At 45.5% G+C, this 21,930-nt stretch overlaps 1 protein-coding gene across 1 annotated transcript; it reads left to right on the top strand.

Moving 5' to 3' along the window:
* Positions 1–94: 94 nt before the first annotated feature.
* On the top strand, positions 95–21,617 carry LOC124025131 (docking protein 3-like; the record flags this gene model as incomplete). Its single annotated transcript, XM_046338798.1, has 5 exons — positions 95–1,758; positions 1,952–2,156; positions 3,132–3,232; positions 5,568–5,664; positions 21,455–21,617. Coding segments are annotated over exons 1-5 (623 nt in total), but the record flags the coding sequence as incomplete, so codon positions are not given.
* Positions 21,618–21,930: the final 313 nt, after the last annotated feature.

Genomic DNA, 21,930 nt, shown 5'->3' with positions numbered 1-21,930 from the left:
ACTTCGGACTGTAGCAATGTGTGTTGAAATACCACGGTCTTCGATAGAATTACTCTCAGAAAGGGAAGTGTGAGTGTCTTCCGTAACCATGGTGAACACGATAAGAATTTTTAGATAATTACTAAGAACGAGTTTAATCATGTCAGTACGATCTGTTTTTAATTTATCAAATATATCTACTTGTTTATTTTTCGCATGTCTTTCTGGTGATGCATGTATACTTTTTTTTTTTTTTTTTAAGTCAGATGGAGAGAAAAAGAGTATCTTTCTCTGGTAAATGACGTGTTGTAGAGGGGAAGGAAGGGAAGCTCAGATCACTTGCTACTGCTGATCTGTAGGTTCACTATCACCTCAGACTGCTGTGTTGACTGGAACACAGCTGCAGTGGAGAGACTGGGGGGAAGGGACTTGACTGTCAGTTGGTAGTGGTGAATGTGACCGTATTAACGCAGACTTGGGGAGGGTGCTGAACTCTGAGGCGCTGGTGGTTAACCTAACTAACAGAAATTAGAACAAAGACTACAGAGTTTTAGGGAAGGATAACCTAACAGAAATTAGAACAAAGACTACAGCGTTTTACTAGAGGATAACCTAACAGAAATTAGAACAAAGACTACAGCGTTTTACTAGAGGATAACCTAACAGAAATTAGAACAAAGACTACAGCGTTTTACTAGAGGATAACCTAACAGAAATTAGAACAAAGACTACAGAGTTTTACTAGAGGATAACCTAACAGAAATTCGAACAAAGACTACAGAGTTTTACTAGAGGATAACCTAACAGAAATTAGAACAAAGACTAGTGTTTTACTAGAGGATAACCTAACAGAAATTAGAACAAAGACTACAGCCTTTTACTAGAGGATAACCTAACAGAAATTAGAACAAAGACTACAGTGTTTTAGGGAAGGATAACCTAACAGAAATTAGAACAAAGACTACAGCGTTTTACTAGAGGATAACCTAACAGAAATTAGAACAAAGACTACAGAGTTTTACTAGAGGATAACCTAACAGAAATTCGAACAAAGACTACAGAGTTTTACTAGAGGATAACCTAACAGAAATTAGAACAAAGACTAGTGTTTTACTAGAGGATAACCTAACAGAAATTAGAACAAAGACTACAGCGTTTTACTAGAGGATAACCTAACAGAAATTAGAACAAAGACTACAGAGTTTTACTAGAGGATAACCTAACAGAAATTAGAACAAAGACTACAGTGTTTTACTAGAGGATAACCTAACAGAAATTAGAACAAAGACTACAGCGTTTTACTAGAGGATAACCTAACAGAAATTAGAACAAAGACTACAGAGTTTTACTAGAGGATAACCTAACAGAAATTAGAACAAAGACTACAGCGTTTTACTAGAGGATAACCTAACAGAAATTAGAACAAAGACTACAGCATTTTAGGGAAGGATAACCTAACAGAAATTAGAACAAAGACTACAGAGTTTTAGGGAAGGATAACCTAACAGAAATTAGAACAAAGACTACAACGTTTTACTAGAGGATAACCTAACAGAAATTAGAACAAAGACTACAGAGTTTTAGGGAAGGATAACCTAACAGAAATTAGAACAAAGACTACAACGTTTTACTAGAGGATAACCTAACAGACTTGAGAGAGGACGTAGGCTACACTCGGGTGAAGGTCAAGAACTGTTTGATTGCCTCACACAGAGGGAGAGGATGGAGGTTGTTTTCAAGGAGGGGATGCTCTACGTTAAGGGAAACAAGTTTGGAAAGGTGAGTGTTTACGGAGATGCTGTATTATCTGCAGGACTTTACTGAGCTAATAGATGATAGTCTTTACTAATCTTGGAAGAAATGTTGAAGGCTATTCACGTCTGATTACAAGTTCAAAGTGATGTCATGGAAGTTTCTTTCAACGCTTAAAGAACAATTCGTCGTGATTGACTGCTGTATCCGTCCACCACAGAAAACGTGGAGGAAGACGTGGATCGTTCTCTACCCCACTAGCATTTTCGGCATCGGTCGAGTCGAATTCCACGACATCCTTGACGGAGGCCACACAACCACCAAGTCCAAATCCACCCAGTGTAGGAGGATTGTTCAACTGTGTGACTGCCTCAGTGTTACCCTGGCCCCAGAGGAGAGATGCGCTCCAGCACTACCTAACGATGGTATAGTGTTTTTAGTCCAGTACTAGGCTTAATCTGTCGATGAAACCAGTCCTTAATCTGTCTATGAAACCAGTCCTTAATCTGTCCATGAAACCGGTCCTTAATCTGTCCATGAAACCAGTCCTTAATCTGTCCATGAAACCAGTCCTTAATCTGTCCATGAAACCAGTCCTTAATCTATCCATGAAACCAGTCCTTAATCTGTCCATGAAACCAGTCCTTAATCTGTCTATGAAACCGGTCCTTAATCTGTCTATGAAACCTGTCCTTAATCTGTCTATGAAACCAGTCCTTAAACTGTCTATGAAACCGGTCCTTAATCTGTCTATGAAACCTGTCCTTAATCTGTCTATGAAACCAGTCCTTAAACTGTCTATGAAACCAGTCCTTAATCTGTCCATGAAACCAGTCCTTAATCTGTATATGAAACCAGTCCTTAATCTGTCCATGAAACCAGTCCTTAATCTGTCTATGAAACCAGTCCTTAATCTGTCTATGAAACCAGTCCTTAAACTGTCTATGAAACCAGTCCTTAATCTGTCTATGAAACCGGTCCTTAATCTGTCCATGAAACCAGTCCTTAATCTGTATATGAAACCAGTCCTTAATCTGTCCATGAAACCAGTCCTTAATCTGTCTATGAAATCAATCCTTAATCTGTCAATGAAACCAGTCCTTAATCTGTCTATGAAACCAGTCCTTAATCTGTCTATGAAACCAATCCTTAATCTGTCTATGAAACCAGTCCTTAAACTGTCTATGAAACCAGTCCTTAATCTGTCTATGAAACCGGTCCTTAATCTGTTAATATCAGTGTTTCAGAGAGTGTAAACTCTCTGCAATCTGAGAAACAGTTGAACCCCTGATTTATTAAGGCAGTTTATCTGTTTAAATGTTGGTTTATTACATTTATTTGCCCGCTTTAGTTCTCTTTTTTTCCTAAAATAAACTTGTTGACCTTTGACCTGCCTCCAGACTGTAGAGCGTTCGACCTGAACACCACACAAAGAAGATACATCCTGGCCTCAGAGAACTACCATGACTGGGTTGGGGCTCTCTGCCAACTGGCCTTCCAGGTAGGGGCTCTCTGCCAACTGGCCTTCCAGGTAGGGGCTCTCTGCGCCAACTAGCCTTCCAGGTAGGGGCTCTCTGCCAACTAGCCTTCCAGGTATGGGCTCTCTGCCAACTGGCCTTCCAGGTAGGGGCTCTCTGCCAACTGGCCTTCCAGGTAGGGGCTCTCTGCCAACTAGCCTTCCAGGTAGGGGCTCTCTGCCAACTAGCCTTCCAGGTAGGGGCTCTCTGCCAACTAGCCTTCCAGGTAGGGGCTCTCTGCCAACTGGCCTTCCAGGTAGGGGCTCTCTGCCAACTGGCCTTCCAGGTAGGGGCTCTCTGCCAACTGGCCTTCCAGGTAGGGTCTCTCTGCCAACTGGCCTTCCAGGTAGGGGCCGTATGTGTTTTCTATCTTTCCGGTAGGGGCCGTATGTGTTTTCTATCTTCCCGGTAGGGGCCGTATGTGTTTTCTATCTTCCCGGTAGGGGCCGTATGTGTTTTCTATCTTCCCGGTAGGGGCCGTATGTGTTTTCTATCTTCCAGGTAGGGGCCGTATGTGTTTTCTATCTTCCAGGTAGGGGCCGTATGTGTTTTTTATCTTCCCGGAGGGTACTATATAAATAGTGTTTATCTCTGTCGCTCCTACCTTCCAGGTACACAGGGAGGAGGGGACTATAAGGGGCTAGTATTCATAAAACAACATTAGAAAGGGCTACAAGGGGCTAGTAGCAAATGCGCCCTATTCCCTATAGGGCACCTTATTCATTGTACTTCCCTCATTTTGAGCAGGAGCCAATAGGGAGCCACAAACCCACTGGCAACAATGAGGAAGTAGAGTCCTGGTGGTAACAGTAGTCCTGGTGGTAACAGTAGTCCTGGTGGTAACAGTAGTCCTGGTGGTAACAGTAGTCCTGGTGGTAACAGTAGTCCTGGTGGTAACAGTAGTCCTGGTGGTGACAGTAGTCCTGGTGGTGACAGTAGTCCTGGTGGTAACAGTAGTCCTGGTGGTAACAGTAGTCCTGGTGATAACAGTAGTCCTGGTGATAACAGTAGTCCTGGTGGTAACAGTAGTCCTGGTGGTAACAGTAGTCCTGGTGATAACAGTAGTCCTGGTGGTAACAGTAGTCCTGGTGGTAACAGTAGTCCTGGTGGTAACAGTAGTCCTGGTGGTAACAGTAGTCCTGGTGGTAACAGTAGTCCTGGTGGTAACAGTAGTCCTGGTGGTAACAGTTGGTCAACTCCTTACTTCTCCTTCTCTTTACTGCTGCTTACACAAACCCTGTCTCCCCTCCCCCTAGCCTGTCTCTCCTCCCCCTAGCCTGTCTCCCCTCCCCCTAGCCTGCCTCCCTTCCCCCTAGCCTGTCTCAACTCCCCCAGCATGTCACCCCTCCCCCTTGCCTGTCTCCCTCCCCCTAGCCTGTCTCCCCTCCCCCTTGCCTGTCTCCCTCCCCCTAGCCTCCTCTCAAACCCCATCTCCCTCCCCCTAGCCTGTCTCCCCTCCCCCTAGCCTGTCTCTCCTCCCCCTAGCCACCCTGTCATCTCTGATCTAGGGTCATCTCTGATCTAGGGTCATCTCTGATCTAGGGTCATCTCTGATCTAGGGTCATCTCTGATACAGGGTCATCTCTGATACAGGGTCATCTCTGATCTAGAGTCATCTCTGATCTAGGGTCATCTCTGATACAGGGTCATCTCTGATACAGGGTCATCTCTGATCTAGAGTCATCTCTGATCTAGGGTCATCTCTGATCTAGGGTCATCTCTGATACAGGGTCATCTCTGATCTAGAGTCATCTCTGATCTAGGGTCATCTCTGATCTAGGGTCATCTCTGATACAGGGTCATCTCTGATACAGGGTCATCTCTGATCTAGAGTCATCTCTGATCTAGAGTCATCTCTGATCTAGGGTCATCTCTGATCTAGGGTCATCTCTGATCTAGGGTCATCTCTGATCTAGGGTCATCTCTGATACAGGGTCATCTCTGATACAGGGTCATCTCTGATACAGGGTCATCTCTGATCTAGAGTCATCTCTGATCTAGGGTCATCTCTGATCTAGGGTCATCTCTGACACAGGGTCATCTCTGATCTAGAGTCATCTCTGATCTAGGGTCATCTCCCCCTTTCCATGTAATCATATTCTTTATGATTATAAAGAAAAACTGGCCGTAGATCAGAACGGTTACTAATTATAATTTAATCTAACGTTTACAATGCTCTGCCACTTGACAAAGACTTCTGTGAAATCAGAACAATACCCTGTGTGTCTGGGCCTCTCATTCATATATATGAGCATTATGTTTTAGCATCAATAGTGGTATTCTCTAGTATCATATCACCCTCCTTTCCTTCTGCTGCAGAAAGAGCCTGGACACGCAGAGACCAGAGAGAAGGAGAGAGGAGGTGGGATGGGGATACCCATGGAGGAGAATGAGCTGTATGCTACCTGGAAGACAGGTACATAGAATACACACCCACCCACCAACACACCCACCCACCAACACACCCACCCAACAGCACACCCACCCACCCAACAACACACCCACCCAACCACACACACACCAACCCAGCCACACACCAACCCAGCCACACACCCACCCAACCACACACCCACCCAACCACACACCCACCCAACCACACACCCACCCACCCAACAACACACCCACCCACCCAACAACACACCCACCCACCCAACAACACACCCACCCAACCACACACACACAACCCAGCCACACGCCCACCCAACCACACACCCACCCAACCACACACCCACCCAACCACACACCAACACACCCACCCACCAACACACCCACCCAACAACACACCCACCCACCAACACACGCACCCAACAACCCAACAACACACCCACCCACCAACACACCCACCCAACAACCCAACAACACACCCACCAACACACCCACCCACCAACACACCCACCCACCAACACACCCACCCACCAACACACCCACCCACCAACACACCCACCCAACCACACACCCACACAATCACCCACCAACACACCCACCCAACAACCCAACAACACACCCACCCACCCACCCACCCACCCACCCACCCACCCACCAACACACCCACCCAACCACACACCCACCCAACCACCCAACAACACACCCACCCACCCAACAACACACCCACCCAACCACACACCCACCCAACCACACACCAACACACCCACCCACACACCCACCCAACCACACACCCACCCAACCACACACCCACCCAACCACACACCCACCAACCCAAACTGACACACCTACCCAACCACACACACACACCAACACACACACCCAACACACACCCACACCAACACACAAACCCACACCCACCCAACCAAACTGACACACCTACCCAACCACACACACACACCAACACACACACCAACACACCCACCCAACCACACTGACACACCAGCACACCCACTAACACCCACACCAACACACCCACCCAACCACACTGACACACCAACACACCCACCCAACCACACACTAACACCAACCACACACCAACACACCCATCCAACCACACACCACCAACACACCCATCCAACCACACACCAACACACCCATCCAACCACACACCAACACACCCATCCAACCACACACCAACACACCCATCCAACCACACACCAACCCAACCACACACCAACACACCCATCCAACCACACACCAACACACCCACCCAACCACACACCAACACACCCACCCAACCACACACCAACACACCCACCCAACCACACACCAACACACCCATCCAATCACACACCAACACACCAACCCAACCACACACCAACACACCCATCCAACCACACACCAACACACCCATCCAACCACACACCAACACACCCATCCAACCACACACCAACACACCCATCCAACCACACACCAACCCAACCACACACCAACACACCAACCCAACCACACACCAGCAAACCAACACACCAGCAAACCAACACACACACACACCAGCAAACCCACCAACCAGCACACACACACACACACATACTGTATACACTTTATACAACAGCATGTGGATTTGGCTATTAGAGCCAGACGCGTTGCTGACAGGTGTATACAAATGAGCACACAGCCATGCAATCTCCCTAGACAAACATTGGCAGTAGAATGGCCCTTACTGAAAAGCTCAGTGACAACGTGGCACCATCATAGCATGCAACCTTTCCAACAAGTCAGTTCGTCAAATATCTTCCCTGATAGAGCTGACCCCGGTCAACTGTAAGTGCTGTTATTGTGAAGTGGAAACGTCTAGGAGCAACAACGGCTCAGCTGTGAAGTGGTAGGCCACACAAGCTCACAGAACGAGACAGCCGAGTGCCGAAGCGTGTAAAAATTGCCTATCTTTTCAAACTGCCTCTGGAAGCAACAACAGGACTGTTCGTCAGGAGCTGCATGAAATTGGTTTCAATGTCGAGCTGCCGCACACAAGGCTAAGATGCCCATGCTGGAGTGATGTAAAGCTCACTGTCGTTGGTCTCTGGAGCAGTGGAAACGCCTTCTCTGGAGTGATGAATCATGACAGATGAATGTGGGTTTGGCAGATGCCAGGAGAACGCTAACTGCCCCAATGCATAGTGCCAACTGTAAAGTTTGGTGGAGGAGGAATAATTGTCTGGGGCTGTTTTTCATAGTTCAGGCCCCTTAGTTCCAGCGAAGGGAAGTCTTAACACTACAGCACGGTTTGTTGAGATCGTTGTGAAGGAACTTGACTGGGCTGCAAAAGAGTCCTGACCTCAACCCCATCGAACACCCTTGGGATAAATTAGAGCCAGGGCTAATAATATTAAGCACATTGCTTCTCTTGACAACCGGTATACAGCCTACCTGGCTGGCATGAAAATAAACCACAGGAAAAGCGTCCTCCATTCGCTATTTAAGTGCATCGATGACATGTTTTTTTCCCCTGTCCCTGTTTGATACGGGTGCATGATGATGGGTCCATTCTAAATTGAAACTAATGTCACACATATTATTTAGTACATGTAAAGACAAGATTAAATCAAGAATAGTCTGATGGGTGACAATATTAGCCACTTGATAGGCTAATGAGATATTATTATGATATTATAACTTGTGAATGATGCCCAGCATAAGAAACAATGCCTTGTTTTGCCACTTGTTCGAACCATAGTATCACACCTCATGTAGTCTAGCCCATAGTCCTGTATGTTTTAATAAGGTTAGTATCACACCTCATGTAGTCTAGCCCATAGTCCTGTATGTTTTAATAAGGTTAGTATCACACCTCATGTAGTCTAGCCCATAGTCCTGTATGTTTTAATAAGGTTAGTATCACACCTCATGTAGCCTAGCCCATAGGCCTATATGTTTTAATAAGGTTAGTATCACACCTCATGTAGTCTAGCCCATAGGCCTGTATGTTTTAATAAGGTTAGTATCACACCTATGTTTTATAGGCCTGTATGTTTTAATAAGGTTAGTATCACACCTCATGTAGTCTAGCCCATAGTCCTGTATGTTTTAATAAGGTTAGTATCACACCTCATGTAGTCTAGCCCATAGTCCTGTATGTTTTAATAAGGTTAGTATCACACCTCATGTAGTCTAGCCCATAGTCCTGTATGTTTTAATAAGGTTAGTATCACACCTCATGTAGCCTAGCCCATAGTCCTGTATGTTTTAATAAGGTTAGTATCACACCTCATGTAGCCTAGCCCATAGTCCTGTATGTTTTAATAAGGTTAGTATCACACCTCATGTAGCCTAGCCCATAGGCCTGTATGTTTTAATAAGGTTAGTATCACACCTCTTGTAGCCTAGCCCATAGGCCTGTATGTTTTAATAAGGTTAGTATCACACCTCTTGTAGCCTAGCCCATAGGCCTGTATGTTTTAATAAGGTTAGTATCACACCTCATGTAGCCTAGCCCATAGGCCTGTGTGTTTTAATAAGGTTAGTATCACACCTCTTGTAGCCTAGCCCATAGGCCTGTATGTTTTAATAAGGTTAGTATCACACCTCATGTAGCCTAGCCCATAGTCCTATATGTTTTAATAAGGTTAGTATCACACCTCATGTAGCCTAGCCCATAGTCCTATAAGGTTAGTATCACACCTCATGTAGTCTAGCCCATAGTCCTATAAGGTTAGTATCACACCTCATGTAGTCTAGCCCATAGTCCTATAAGGTTAGTATCACACCTCATGTAGCCTAGCCCATAGTCCTATAAGGTTAGTATCACACCTCATGTAGTCTAGCCCATAGTCCTATAAGGTTAGTATCACACCTCATGTAGTCTAGCCCATAGTCCTATAAGGTTAGTATCACACCTCATGTAGCCTAGCCCATAGGCCTTTATGTTTTAATAAGGTTAGTATCACACCTCATGTAGCCTAGCCCATAGGCCTGTATGTTTTAATAAGGTTTGTATCACAACTTAAAATGCCCTAATAACCAATTAAAATGAAGCACATTTATCTGCTTTACAAGGGGTGTGGAGCCGAACTGGCATATATATGCACGCTGCACGTTTTGAGTTTGGGGAAGATAATTTTCACCATAAAAAATGCACCTTTATAATAAAAACATTACATGTATAATTGCATTTGTGGTCGCTGGTGATAATGGCGTTTACATAACCTCTCTAGGGGTCGCTGGTGATAATGGCGTTTACATAACCTCTTTAGGGGTCGCTGGTGATAATGGCGTTTACATAACCTCTTTAGGGGTCGCTGGTGATAATGGCGTTTACATAACCTCTCTAGGGGTCGCTGGTGATAATGGCGTTTACATAACCTCTTTAGGGGTCGCTGGTGATAATGGCGTTTACATAACCTCTTTAGCGGTCGCTGGTGATAATGGCGTTTACATAACCTCTTTAGGGGTCGCTGGTGATAATGGCGTTTACATAACCTCTTTAGGGGTCGCTGGTGATAATGGCGTTTACATAACCTCTCTAGGGGTCGCTGGTGATAATGGCGTTTACATAACCTCTTTAGGGGTCGCTGGTGATAATGGCGTTTACATAACCTCTTTAGGGGTCGCTGGTGATAATGGCGTTTACATAACCTCTCTAGGGGTCGCTGGTGATAATGGCGTTTACATAACCTCTTTAGGGGTCACTGGTGATAATGGCGTTTACATAACCTCTTTAGGGGTCGCTGGTGATAATGGAATTTTACATAACCTCTTTAGGGGTCACTGGTGATAATGGCGTTTACATAACCTCTTTAGGGGTCGCTGGTGATAATGGCGTTATCTTGCTAATTTGAACATTGACGTGTATAGCCTACCGCTGTGTGCACATCGCTGCACATATGTGAAGAAATAGCCTAATAGTTCTGATCTGTTGCGTCAGCCTCATTGCGTATAAAAGGAATAGAATAGGTTGACTTTTGTACTATAGGGGATAGTAGATTGACATAGGCTAGTGCTTTTGGTATTCATTAGGCCTCCTCATCTTGTTGACTGACTAAAAGTAAACGTGGACAGTTCTAATATCTTAAATATGAGGAATTGGATAAGGGCACGCGCAGTTGCATCCCGGATGTGTCTGTGTTAACTTGTAGCTGTTGAGAAAGACCCGATCACGTGACGGAGAGCCATGCGAGTGAGAGACTCTTCACTCTCCGGGAAAAGGGCACAGTGCATCACTCCGTCCGCGAAAGGAAGTTATTTTTTTTTGAAGGGGGGATGCCGCCGTGAAATTCGAGGCATTATCAAGTGCTTGTCAAATTGTGAATGAGAGAGACTATTGGAGTGCGTACACAAATCACCATCAGACTCTCATCCTGCAGCATTATGTATTAAAAAGAAAGAAATGTAGAACTAAAGTTACATTCATGACTCTAAAATCAAGCACATATGAGAACCCGTTTCTGTTGACCGCTCAACACAGAATAGCCGCATGTGCGCACTACCTGGAATCGTGAAGAAAATATTTATTTTAAATTCTGCTTTGTTCAATTGTATTCTTCATACTATAAAAAATCCCACGGAATTCTTAGCAGATCTTGTCTGCTAAATGAACTAGTGAAGCCCACAGCCATTTGGCATAGCCAGATCAGGACCTAAAGGACAACTCGGTATGCTATTCTTCTGAAATAGACTACATTTTCTTCATATCATGTTTCTTTAGACCCGTCTAAAATAAAGAATGGATTTATTGTGATGGTGTAGGCTATATTACATGGATTTATTGTGATGGTGTAGGCTATATTACATGGATTTATTGTGATGGTGTAGACTATATTACATGGATTTATTGTGATGGTGTATGTAGACTATATTACATGGATTTATTGTGATGGTGTAGGTAGACTATATTACATGGATTTATTGTGATGGTGTAGACTATATTACATGGATTTAATACATGGATTTATTGTGATGGTGTAGACTATATTACATGGATTTATTGTGATGGTGTAGACTATATTACATGGATTTATTGTGATGGTGTAGACTATATTACATGGATTTATTTTGATGGTGTAGGCTATTACATGGATTTATTGTGATGGTGTAGACTATATTACATGGATTCATTGTGATGGTGTAGGTAGACTATATTACATGGATTTATTGTGATGGTGTAGACTATATTACATCATTTTACATTTACATTTAAGTCATTTAGCAGACGCTCTTATCCAGAGCGACTTACAAATTGGTGCATTCACCTTATGACATCCAGTGGAACAGTCACTTTACAATAGTGCATCTAAATCTTAAGGGGGGGGGGGGGTGAGAGGGATTACTTATCCTATCCTAGGTATTCCTTAAAGAGCTGGGGTTTCAGGTGTCTCCGGAAGGTGGTGATTGACTCCGCTGTCCTGGCGTCGTGAGGGAGTTTGTTCCACCATTGGGGGCCAGAGCAGCGAACAGTTTTGACTGGGCTGAGCGGGAGCTGTACTTCCTCAGTGGTAGGGAGGCGAGCAGGCCAGAGGTGGATGAACGCAGTGCCCTTGTTTGGGTGTAGGGCCTGATCAGAGCCTGGAGGTACTGAGGTGCCGTTCCCCTCGCAGCTCCGTAGGCAAGCACCATGGTCTTGTAGCGGATGCGAGCTTCAACTGGAAGCCAGTGGAGAGAACGGAGGAGCGGGGTGACGTGAGAGAACTTGGGAAGGTTGAACACCAGACGGGTTGCGGCGTTCTGGATGAGTTGAAGGGGTTTAATGGCACAGGCAGGGAGCCCAGCCAACAGCGAGTTGCAGTAATCCAGACGGGAGATGACAAGTGCCTGGATTAGGACCTGCGCCGCTTCCTGTGTGAGGCAGGGTCGTACTCTGCGGATGTTGTAGAGCATGAACCTACAGGAACGGGCCACCGCCTTGATGTTGGTTGAGAACGACAGGGTGTTGTCCAGGATCACGCCAAGGTTCTTGGCGCTCTGGGAGGAGGACACAATGGAGTTGTCAACCGTGATGGCGAGATCATGGAACGGGCAGTCCTTCCCCGGGAGGAAGAGCAGCTCCGTCTTGCCGAGGTTCAGCTTGAGGTGGTGATCAGTCATCCACACTGATATGTCTGCCAGACATGCAGAGATGCGATTCGCCACCTGGTCATCAGAAGGGGGAAAGGAGAAGATTAATTGTGTGTCGTCTGCATAGCAATGATAGGAGAGACCATGTGAGGTTATGACAGAGCCAAGTGACTTGGTGTATAGCGAGAATAGGAGAGGGCCAAGAACAGAGCCCTGGGGGACACCAGTGGTGAGAGCGCGTGGTGAGGAGACAGATTCTCGCCACGCCACCTGGTAGGAGCGACCTGTCAGGTAGGACGCAATCCAAGCGTGGGCCGCGCCGGAGATGCCCAACTCGGAGAGGGTGGAGAGGAGGATCTGATGGTTCACAGTATCGAAGGCAGCCGATAGATCTAGAAGGATGAGAGTAGAGGAGAGAGAGTTAGCTTTAGCAGTGCGGAGCGCCTCCGTGATACAGAGGAGAGCAGTCTCAGTTGAATGACTAGTCTTGCAACCTGACTGATTTGGATCAAGAAGGTCATTCAGAGAGAGATAGCGGGAGAGCTGGCCAAGGACGGCACGTTCAAGAGTTTTGGAGAGAAAAGAAAGAAGGGATACTGGTCTGTAATTGTTGACATCGGAGGGATCGAGTGTAGGTTTTTTCAGAAGGGGTGCAACTCTCGCTCTCTTGAAGACGGAAGGGACGTAGCCAGCGGTCAGGGATGAGTTGATGAGCGAGGTGAGGTAAGGGAGAAGGTCTCCGGAAATGGTCTGGAGAAGAGAGGAGGGGATAGGGTCAAGCGGGCAGGTTGTTGGGCGGCCGGCCGTCACAAGACGCGAGATTTCATCTGGAGAGAGAGGGAGAAAGAGGTCAGAGCACAGGGTAGGGCAGTGTGAGCAGAACCAGCGGTGTCGTTTGACTTAGCTAACGAGGATCGGATGTCGTCGACCTTCTTTTCAAAATGGTTGACGAAGTCATCTGCAGAGAGGGAGGAGGGGGGGGAGGATTCAGGAGGGAGGAGAAGGTGGCAAAGAGCTTCCTAGGGTTAGAGGCAGATGCTTGGAATTTAGCGTGGTAGAAAGTGGCTTTAGCAGCAGAGACAGAGGAGGAAAATGTAGAGAGGAGGGAGTGAAAGGATGCCAGGTCCGCAGGGAGGCGAGTTTTCCTCCATTTCCGCTCGGCTGCCCGGAGGTGTGATGGTGTAGGTAGACTATATTACATGGATTTATTGTGATGGTGTAGGTAGACTACTACATGGATTTATTGTGATGGTGTAGGTAGACTATATTACATGGATTTATTGTGATGGTGTAGACTATATTACATGGATTTATTGTGATGGTGTAGACTATATTACATGGATTTATTGTGATGGTGTAGACTATATTACATGGATTTATTGTGATGGTGTAGACTATATTACATGGATTTATTGTGATGGTGTAGGTAGACTATATCACATGGATTTATTGTGATGGTGTAGGTAGACTATATTACATGGATTTATTGTGATGGTGTAGACTATATCACATGGATTTATTAGACTTTTTAAAATGGTTTGTTGGCTGTGTGTGGAAGCCAGGAGATCACCGGTGACAACCACAGCCCTAATTGGAACTTTGACTGTGAGCCAGGCCTAATCACCCCCAACATCAGTGACCGACCTCACTAATGCTCTTATGGCTGAATGGAAGCAAGTCCCTGCAGCAATGTTCCAACATCTAGTGGAAAGCCTTCCCAGAAGAATGGAGGCTGTTATAGCAGCAATGTTCCAACATCTAGTGGAAAGCCTTCCCAGAAGAGTGGAGGCTGTTATAGCAGCAATGTTCCAACATCTAGTGGAAAGCCTTCCCAGAAGAATGGAGGCTGTTATAGCAGCAATGTTCCAACATCTAGTGGAAAGCCTTCCCAGAAGAGTGGAGGCTGTTATAGCAGCAATGTTCCAACATCTAGTGGAAAGCCTTCCCAGAAGAGTGGAGGCTGTTATAGCAGCAATGTTCCAACATCTAGTGGAAAGCCTTCCCAGAAGAGTGGAGGCTGTTATAGCAGCAAAGGGGAGGGGACCAACTCCATATTAATGCACATGATTTTGGAATGAGATGTTGGACATGCATGTGTCCACATACTTTTGGTCATGTAGTGTAGATACGGTACATCTTGGCAATGCGTTCCAGTCCCGCCCAACTACGTGTTGTGATCACAGTAATCTGTCCTGTCAGCACTGAGTGTTTCGAAACAGGACACAGTATGGCCCAATGGAACAGAGGAGGACACTGCCGTTTTAGAAGAACTAACGCAGAACGAAAAGGCCTTTAAAAAAAGAACAAAGAGTGGATGACGAATAAATGTTTTCTAGGGAGCTTTCAAATCAAATTGGATTTGTCACATACACATGGTTAGCAGATGTTAATGCGAGTGTTGCGAAATGCTTGTGCTTCAAGTTAACAATGCAGTAATATCTAACAATTCCCTTATTCCTTGTCTTATACACACAAGTGTAAGGGAATGAAGAATATGTACATAAAGATATATGAATGAGTGATGGTACAGAACGGCATAGGCAAGATGCAGTAGATGGTATCGAGTACAGTATATACATATGAGATGAGTAATGTAGGGTATGTAAACAAAGTGGCATAGTTTAAAGTGGCTAGTGATACATGTATTACATAAATATGCAGTAGATGATATAGAGTACAGTATATACATATTCATATGAGATGAATAATGTAGGGTATGTAAACATTATATTAGGTAGCATTGCTTAAAGTGGCTAGTGATATATTTTACATCATTTCCCATCAATTCCCATTATTAAAGTGGCTGGAGTTGAGTCAGTGTGTTGGCAGCAGCCACTCAATGTTAGTGGTGGCTGTTTAACAGTCAGATGGTCTTGAGATAGAAGCTGTTTTCCAGTCTCTCGGTCCCAGCTTTGATGCACCTGTACTGACCGTCAAGTCTCAAGTCCTAAACTTTGAATTTCGAGTCCTAAACAAGTCATACGGGGCTCTTCACCAAATGTAATACCATTTAATATTTGTTTTTTAACAAGAGTAATAGTTAGTATATTAAATTTAAGCAAATCATGAATGCTTTAAAAAAAAAAAAATCTATATATTTATTACTTTCCAAATAAATGTTATATTTCCATGGAAATACCTACCTCTGACCTCTGACCTTTCACCCTGACCTCTAACTCTTTACCTTGACCTGTCCAAAGCGTCGTAGCAGGTGGTAGGGCCAGCAGTGGACGGTAACAAGTCTGGAGGTCCCGAGCAATATTGATAATGAATGAAGAACGGCCGTTTATTTCATCTGAGGCACCCCATTCAGATACAGTGTTCCAGATAGAACCAGGGCTGGGTCGGGTCGTGTGGGGGTGTGGCATAGAAATACCTACAACAGCCTTTGCCGTGTAGAATAGAGAATCGAGTACAGATCTATATATTGCATTTCTATCTGGAACACTGTATGTGAATGCGGTGCCTCAGATGAAATAAACCGCCGTTCTTCATTCATTATCAACGGAGTGAAAGCTCAAAACGGTGGAGGACAGCCGAGAGAGGGGGGGGGATAGTGGGATTTGTGTGAAGCATAAACTCAATCAAGAGGTGCAAGCACTCGCCGTAATCAGCAGGTTAGGAAGAGTACACAACCATTCTAGGAGGCACTCTTGCCACAAATGTGCTCATTTGATCTTGTCCAGCGTCAAGCAGTGTGGTGGCGAGTCAATCTGTAAACCTAATCTAGGCAAGCAGTGAGGAGGGCACCTAACAATACAGGCTCCAGACATCACAGCAAAAAGAAACCCATGAAACAAGTCACACACACTCATAAACACACAACCCCGGGTGATGGATAGCTGTCGGCTATATTAGCCACGACTTACAGTTCTTTGTGCAGCTTCAAATGTCGAACAAAGTTGGAAATTGTTGCGCCTCCGTTTGTCATTTGCAATCCGTTTTTGTTGATACAGCGTCGTCTTTATATCCGAAAATAATAATTCTGGGTATCATCATTCCATCGCTGACATTCCTCTGCACAACTTGATTGGCCGCCGTCCGATTCAAACTGATTGGCCGCCGTCCGATTCAAACTGATTGGCCACCGTCCGATTCAAACTGATTGGCCGCCGTCCGATTCAAACTGATTGGCCGCCGTCCGATTCAAACTGATTGGCCGCCGTCCGATTCAAACTGATTGGCCGCCGTCCGATTCAAACTGATTGGCCGCCGTCCGATTCAAACTGTAATCCGTTAAATGAAGAGTCGATGCTGCACATTTTTTTTTTAAAGCATAATTTATATTTGGGCTGGGGGGGGTGTCAGGTCGAGTCTTTATATTTGGGCTTGGGGGAGGTCGAGTCTTTATATTTGGGCTTGGGGGGGTGTCAGGTCGAGTCTTTATATTTGGGCTTGGGGGGGGGGTATCAAGTCAGGTCGAGTCATACGGCTCACGTCCAAGTCACGTCACGAGTCATTCGTGTTAAAGTCAAAGTCGAGTTGCAAGTCATCATATTTGTGACTGAGTCCACACCTCTATTTTGTGTGTGTCCATTACATGAAATCCAGATAAAAATCCATTTAAATTACAGGTTGTAGTGCTACATAATTGGAAAAACACCAAGTGGGATGAATACTTCTGCAAGGCGCTGTATGTACATGTAAGTATGTGGATGAACGACGGTCGACCCATAAAATACAGTACATACATGTGATATGAGTAATGTAAGATATGTAAACATGATTAAAGTGGAGTTATTTAGAGTGGCATTGTTTAAAGTGGCCAGTGATTGGGTCTCAGTGTAGGCTGCAGCCTCTATGAGTTAGTGGTGGCTGTTTAACAGTCTGATGGCCTTGAGATAGAAGCAGTTTTTCAGTCTCTCGGTTCCTGCTTTGATGCACCTGTACTGACCTCACCTTCTGGATGATAGCGGGGTGAACAGGCAGTGGCTCGAGTGGTTGTTGTCCTTGATGATCTTTATGGCCTTCCTGTGACATCGGGTGCTGTAGGTGTCCTGGAGGGCAGGTAGTTTCGTTGATGATGCGTTGTGCAGACCTCATTACCCTCTGGAGAGCCTTGCGGGTGACGGTGCAGTTGCTGTTGAGAATCAGTGAAGTGGAGATGTTGTTTCCTACCTTCACCACCTGGGGGCGGCCCGTCAGGAAGTCCAGGACCCAGTTGCACAGAGCGGGGTTGACAGCCAGTGCCTCAAGCTTGATGATGAGCTTGGAGGATACTATGGTGTTGAATGCTGAGCTGTAGTCAATGAACAGCACTCTTACATAGGTATTCCTCTTGTCCAGATGGGTTAGGGCAGTGTGCAGTGTGATGGCGATTGCGACGTCTGTGGACCTGTTGGGCGGTATGCAAACTGAAGTGGGACTAGGTTGGCTGGTAAGGTGGAGGTGATGTGGTCCTTGACTAGTTTCTCAAATCACTTCATTATGACAGAAGTGAGTGCTACGGGCGGTAGTCATTTAGCTCAGTTATCTTTGCCTTCTTGGGTACAGGAACAATGGTGGCCATCTTGAAGCATTTGGGGACAGCAGACTGGGATAGGGAGTGATTGAATATGTCCGTAAACACACCAGCCAGCTGGTCTGTGTATACCTCTGAGGACGTGGCTAGGGACGCCGTCTGTATTATCCTCAAAGCGGGAAAAGGTGTTTAGTTTGTCTGGAAGCGTGATGTCGGTTTCTGTAACGTGGCTGGATTTCTTTTTGTAGTCTGTAATTTCCTGTAGACCACATACGTCTCGTGTCTGAGTCGTTGAATTGCGACTTCACCATGTCCCTGTACTGGCATTTTTGCTTGTTTGATTGCCTTACAGAGGGAATAACTACACTGTTTATGTCCATATTCCCAGACCTGTTTCCATGGTTAAATGCGGTGGATCGCGCTTTCAGTTTTTGCGAATGTTGCCATAGTTTCCGGGTAAGGGTAGGTTTTAATCATCACTGTAGTATTAAACAGCAAAAAAGACTGCTCTTGTATCCCAAATAACACCCTATTCCCTACATAGTGCCCTACTATGGCACCTATTCCCTACATAGTGCACAACTATGGCACCCTATTCCTACATAGTGCCCTACTATGGCACCTATTCCCTACATAGTGCACTACTATGGCACCTATTCCCTACATAGTGCACTACTATGGCACCCTATTCCCTACATAGTGCACTACTATGGCACCCTATTCCCTACATAGTGCACTACTATGGCACCCTATTCCCTACATAGTGCACTACTATGGCACCCTATTCCCTACATAGTGCACTACTATGGCACCCTATTCCCTACATAGTGCACTACTATGGCACCCTATTCCTACATAGTGCATACTATGGCACCCTATTCCCTACATAGTGCACTACTATGGCACCCTATTCCTACATAGTGCACTACTATGGCACCCTATTCCTACATAGTGCACTACTATGGCACCTATTCCTACATAGTGCCCTACTATGGCACCTATTCCCTACATAGTGCACAACTATGGCACCCTATTCCTACATAGTGCACTACTTTGGCACCAGATTCCCTACATAGTGCACTACTATGGCACCCTATTCCTACATAGTGCACTACTATGGCACCCTATTCCTACATAGTGCACTACTATGGCACCCTATTCCCTACATAGTGCACTACTATGGCACCCTATTCCCTACATAGTGCACTACTATGGCACCCCTATTCCTACATAGTGCACTACTATGGCACCCTATTCCTACATAGTGCACTACTATGGCACCTATTCCCTACATAGTGCACTACTATGGCACCTATTCCCTACATAGTGCACTACTATGGCACCCTATTCCCCTACATAGTGCACTACTATGGCACCCTATTCCCTACATAGTGCTACTATGGCACCTATTCCCTACATAGTGCACTACTATGGCACCTATTCCTACATTGCACTACTATGGCACCTATTCCTACATAGTGCACTACTATGGCACCCTATTCCTACATAGTGCACTACTATGGCACCCTATTCCCTACATAGTGCACTACTATGGCACCCTATTCCCATGGTGCTACTGGCACCCTATTCCCCTACATAGTGCACTACTATGGCACCCCTACATAGTGCACTACTATGGCACCCTATTCCCTACATAGTGCACTACTATGGCACCTATTCCCTACATAGTGCACTACTATGGCACCCTATTCCTACATAGTGCACTACTATGGCACCTATTCCCTACATAGTGCACTACTATGGCACCCTATTCCCTACATAGTGCACTACTATGGCACCCTATTCCTACATAGTGCACTACTATGGCACCCTATTCCTACATAGTGCACTACTATGGCACCCTATTCCCTACATAGTGCACTACTATGGCACTATTCCCTACATAGTGCACTACTATGGCACCCTATTCCCTACATAGTGCACTACTATGGCACCTATTCCTACATAGTGCAATACTATGGCACCTATTCCCTACATAGTGCACTACTATGGCACCTATTCCCTACATAGTGCACTACTGTGGCACTATTCCTACATATACTATGGCACCTATTCCTACATAGTGCACTTCTATGGCACTATTCCCTACATAGTGCACTACTATGGCACCCTATTCCCTACATAGTGCACTACTATGGCACCCTATTCCTACATAGTGCACTACTATGGCACCCTATTCTAGTGCACTACTATGGCACCTATTCCCTACATAGTGCACTACTATGGCACCTATTCCTACATAGTGCACTACTATGGCACCTATTCCTACATAGTGCACTATATGGCACTATTCCTACATAGTGCACTACTATGGCACCCTATTCCCTACATAGTGCACTACTATGGCACCCTATTCCTACATAGTGCTACTATGGCACCCTATTCCTACATAGTGCACTACTATGGCACCCTATTCCCTACATAGTGCACTACTATGGCACCCTATTCCCTACATAGTGCACTACTATGGCACCTATTCCCTACATAGTGCACTACTATGGCACCCTATTCCTACATAGTGCACTACTATGGCACCCTATTCCTACATGACTACTATGGCCTATTCCCACACAGTGCACTACTATGGCACTCCTATTCCCTACACAGTGCACTACTATGGCACCCTATTCCCTACATAGTGCACTACTATGGCACCTATTCCCTACATAGTGCCTACTATGGCACCCTATTCCCTACATAGTGCCCTACTATGGCACCCTATTCCTACATAGTGCACAACTATGGCACCCTATTCCTACATAGTGCACTACTATGGCACCCTATTCCCTACACAGTGCACTACTAGTGCACTGCTACTATGGCACCCTATTCCCTACACAGTGCTCTACTTTTGACTAGAGCTCTGTGGCCCGAATAGGGTGTGATTTGGGACGTCCCCATTCCTTGACAGCAGCCCTATACAGGCAGGAGGGAACCTTATCCAAATGTCTTTCATTTCAAAGTGCTTTTGTGATTGTGTTGACTCCCCCTCTGACAAGCTGGAGAATAACAAGCAGAAAATAAGAGTTGTTGTGCAAATCATTTGAATATCCTTGTGACTTCTGTGTTTAATCTATTTATATGCTTTTTTTATTCAAATAAAAAACAGTTTTGTTGACTATTCAGCATGTCAGAGTTTTGTGTAACAGACGTTGTGTAGAACTAATTCTCACTTGAGATACAGGGCTACATAAATCTCCACGTATGAATGATAAACCTTAACGAACCATTGTGAGCGTTATGTTAAAATATCTTTCCCCCTCCCCTCTGCCTTCTGCTGCTCCTGCAGCCCAATACCAGGTGACAGTTAAGACCAATGAGGCGTCGAAGAGATGTCAGCTGACAGGAAAGTACCTCTTGCCAGAGCAGGACGCCATATTGCTCCAGGACCTCCAGACTGGTGTTACCGTCCACTGCTGGCCCTACCTGCTACGGCGCTTGGACAGGTCAAGGTAAAGGTTAGAGGTTGGGGTGAAAGGTCAGAGGTCAAATCCTCTACTGCTGGCCATACCACCCCTGATACGGCAGCCGGACAGGTCAAGGTAAATGGTTAGAGGTTAGGGTGAAGGTCAGAGGTCAGATCCTCTACTGCTGGCCCTTCGACGGTTCGGACAAGTCAATTAAAAGGGTTAGAGGTCAGGGTAAAGGTCAGAGGTCAGATCATCTATTGCTGCCCCTACCACCTCCTATGGCCTTCAGACAGGTCACGTAAAGGTCAGGATTCCTAATTAGTCTGATTATTCAGTGGTAATGTCTAGTAGATTT

This window comes from Oncorhynchus gorbuscha, unplaced genomic scaffold (assembly GCF_021184085.1).
Source record: "Oncorhynchus gorbuscha isolate QuinsamMale2020 ecotype Even-year unplaced genomic scaffold, OgorEven_v1.0 Un_scaffold_2191, whole genome shotgun sequence".
In the NCBI taxonomy this organism is placed as follows: domain Eukaryota; kingdom Metazoa; phylum Chordata; class Actinopteri; order Salmoniformes; family Salmonidae; genus Oncorhynchus; species Oncorhynchus gorbuscha.
The sequence above is the reverse complement of the archived record's forward strand: the minus strand, read 5'-3'. Positions and strand labels throughout refer to the sequence as shown.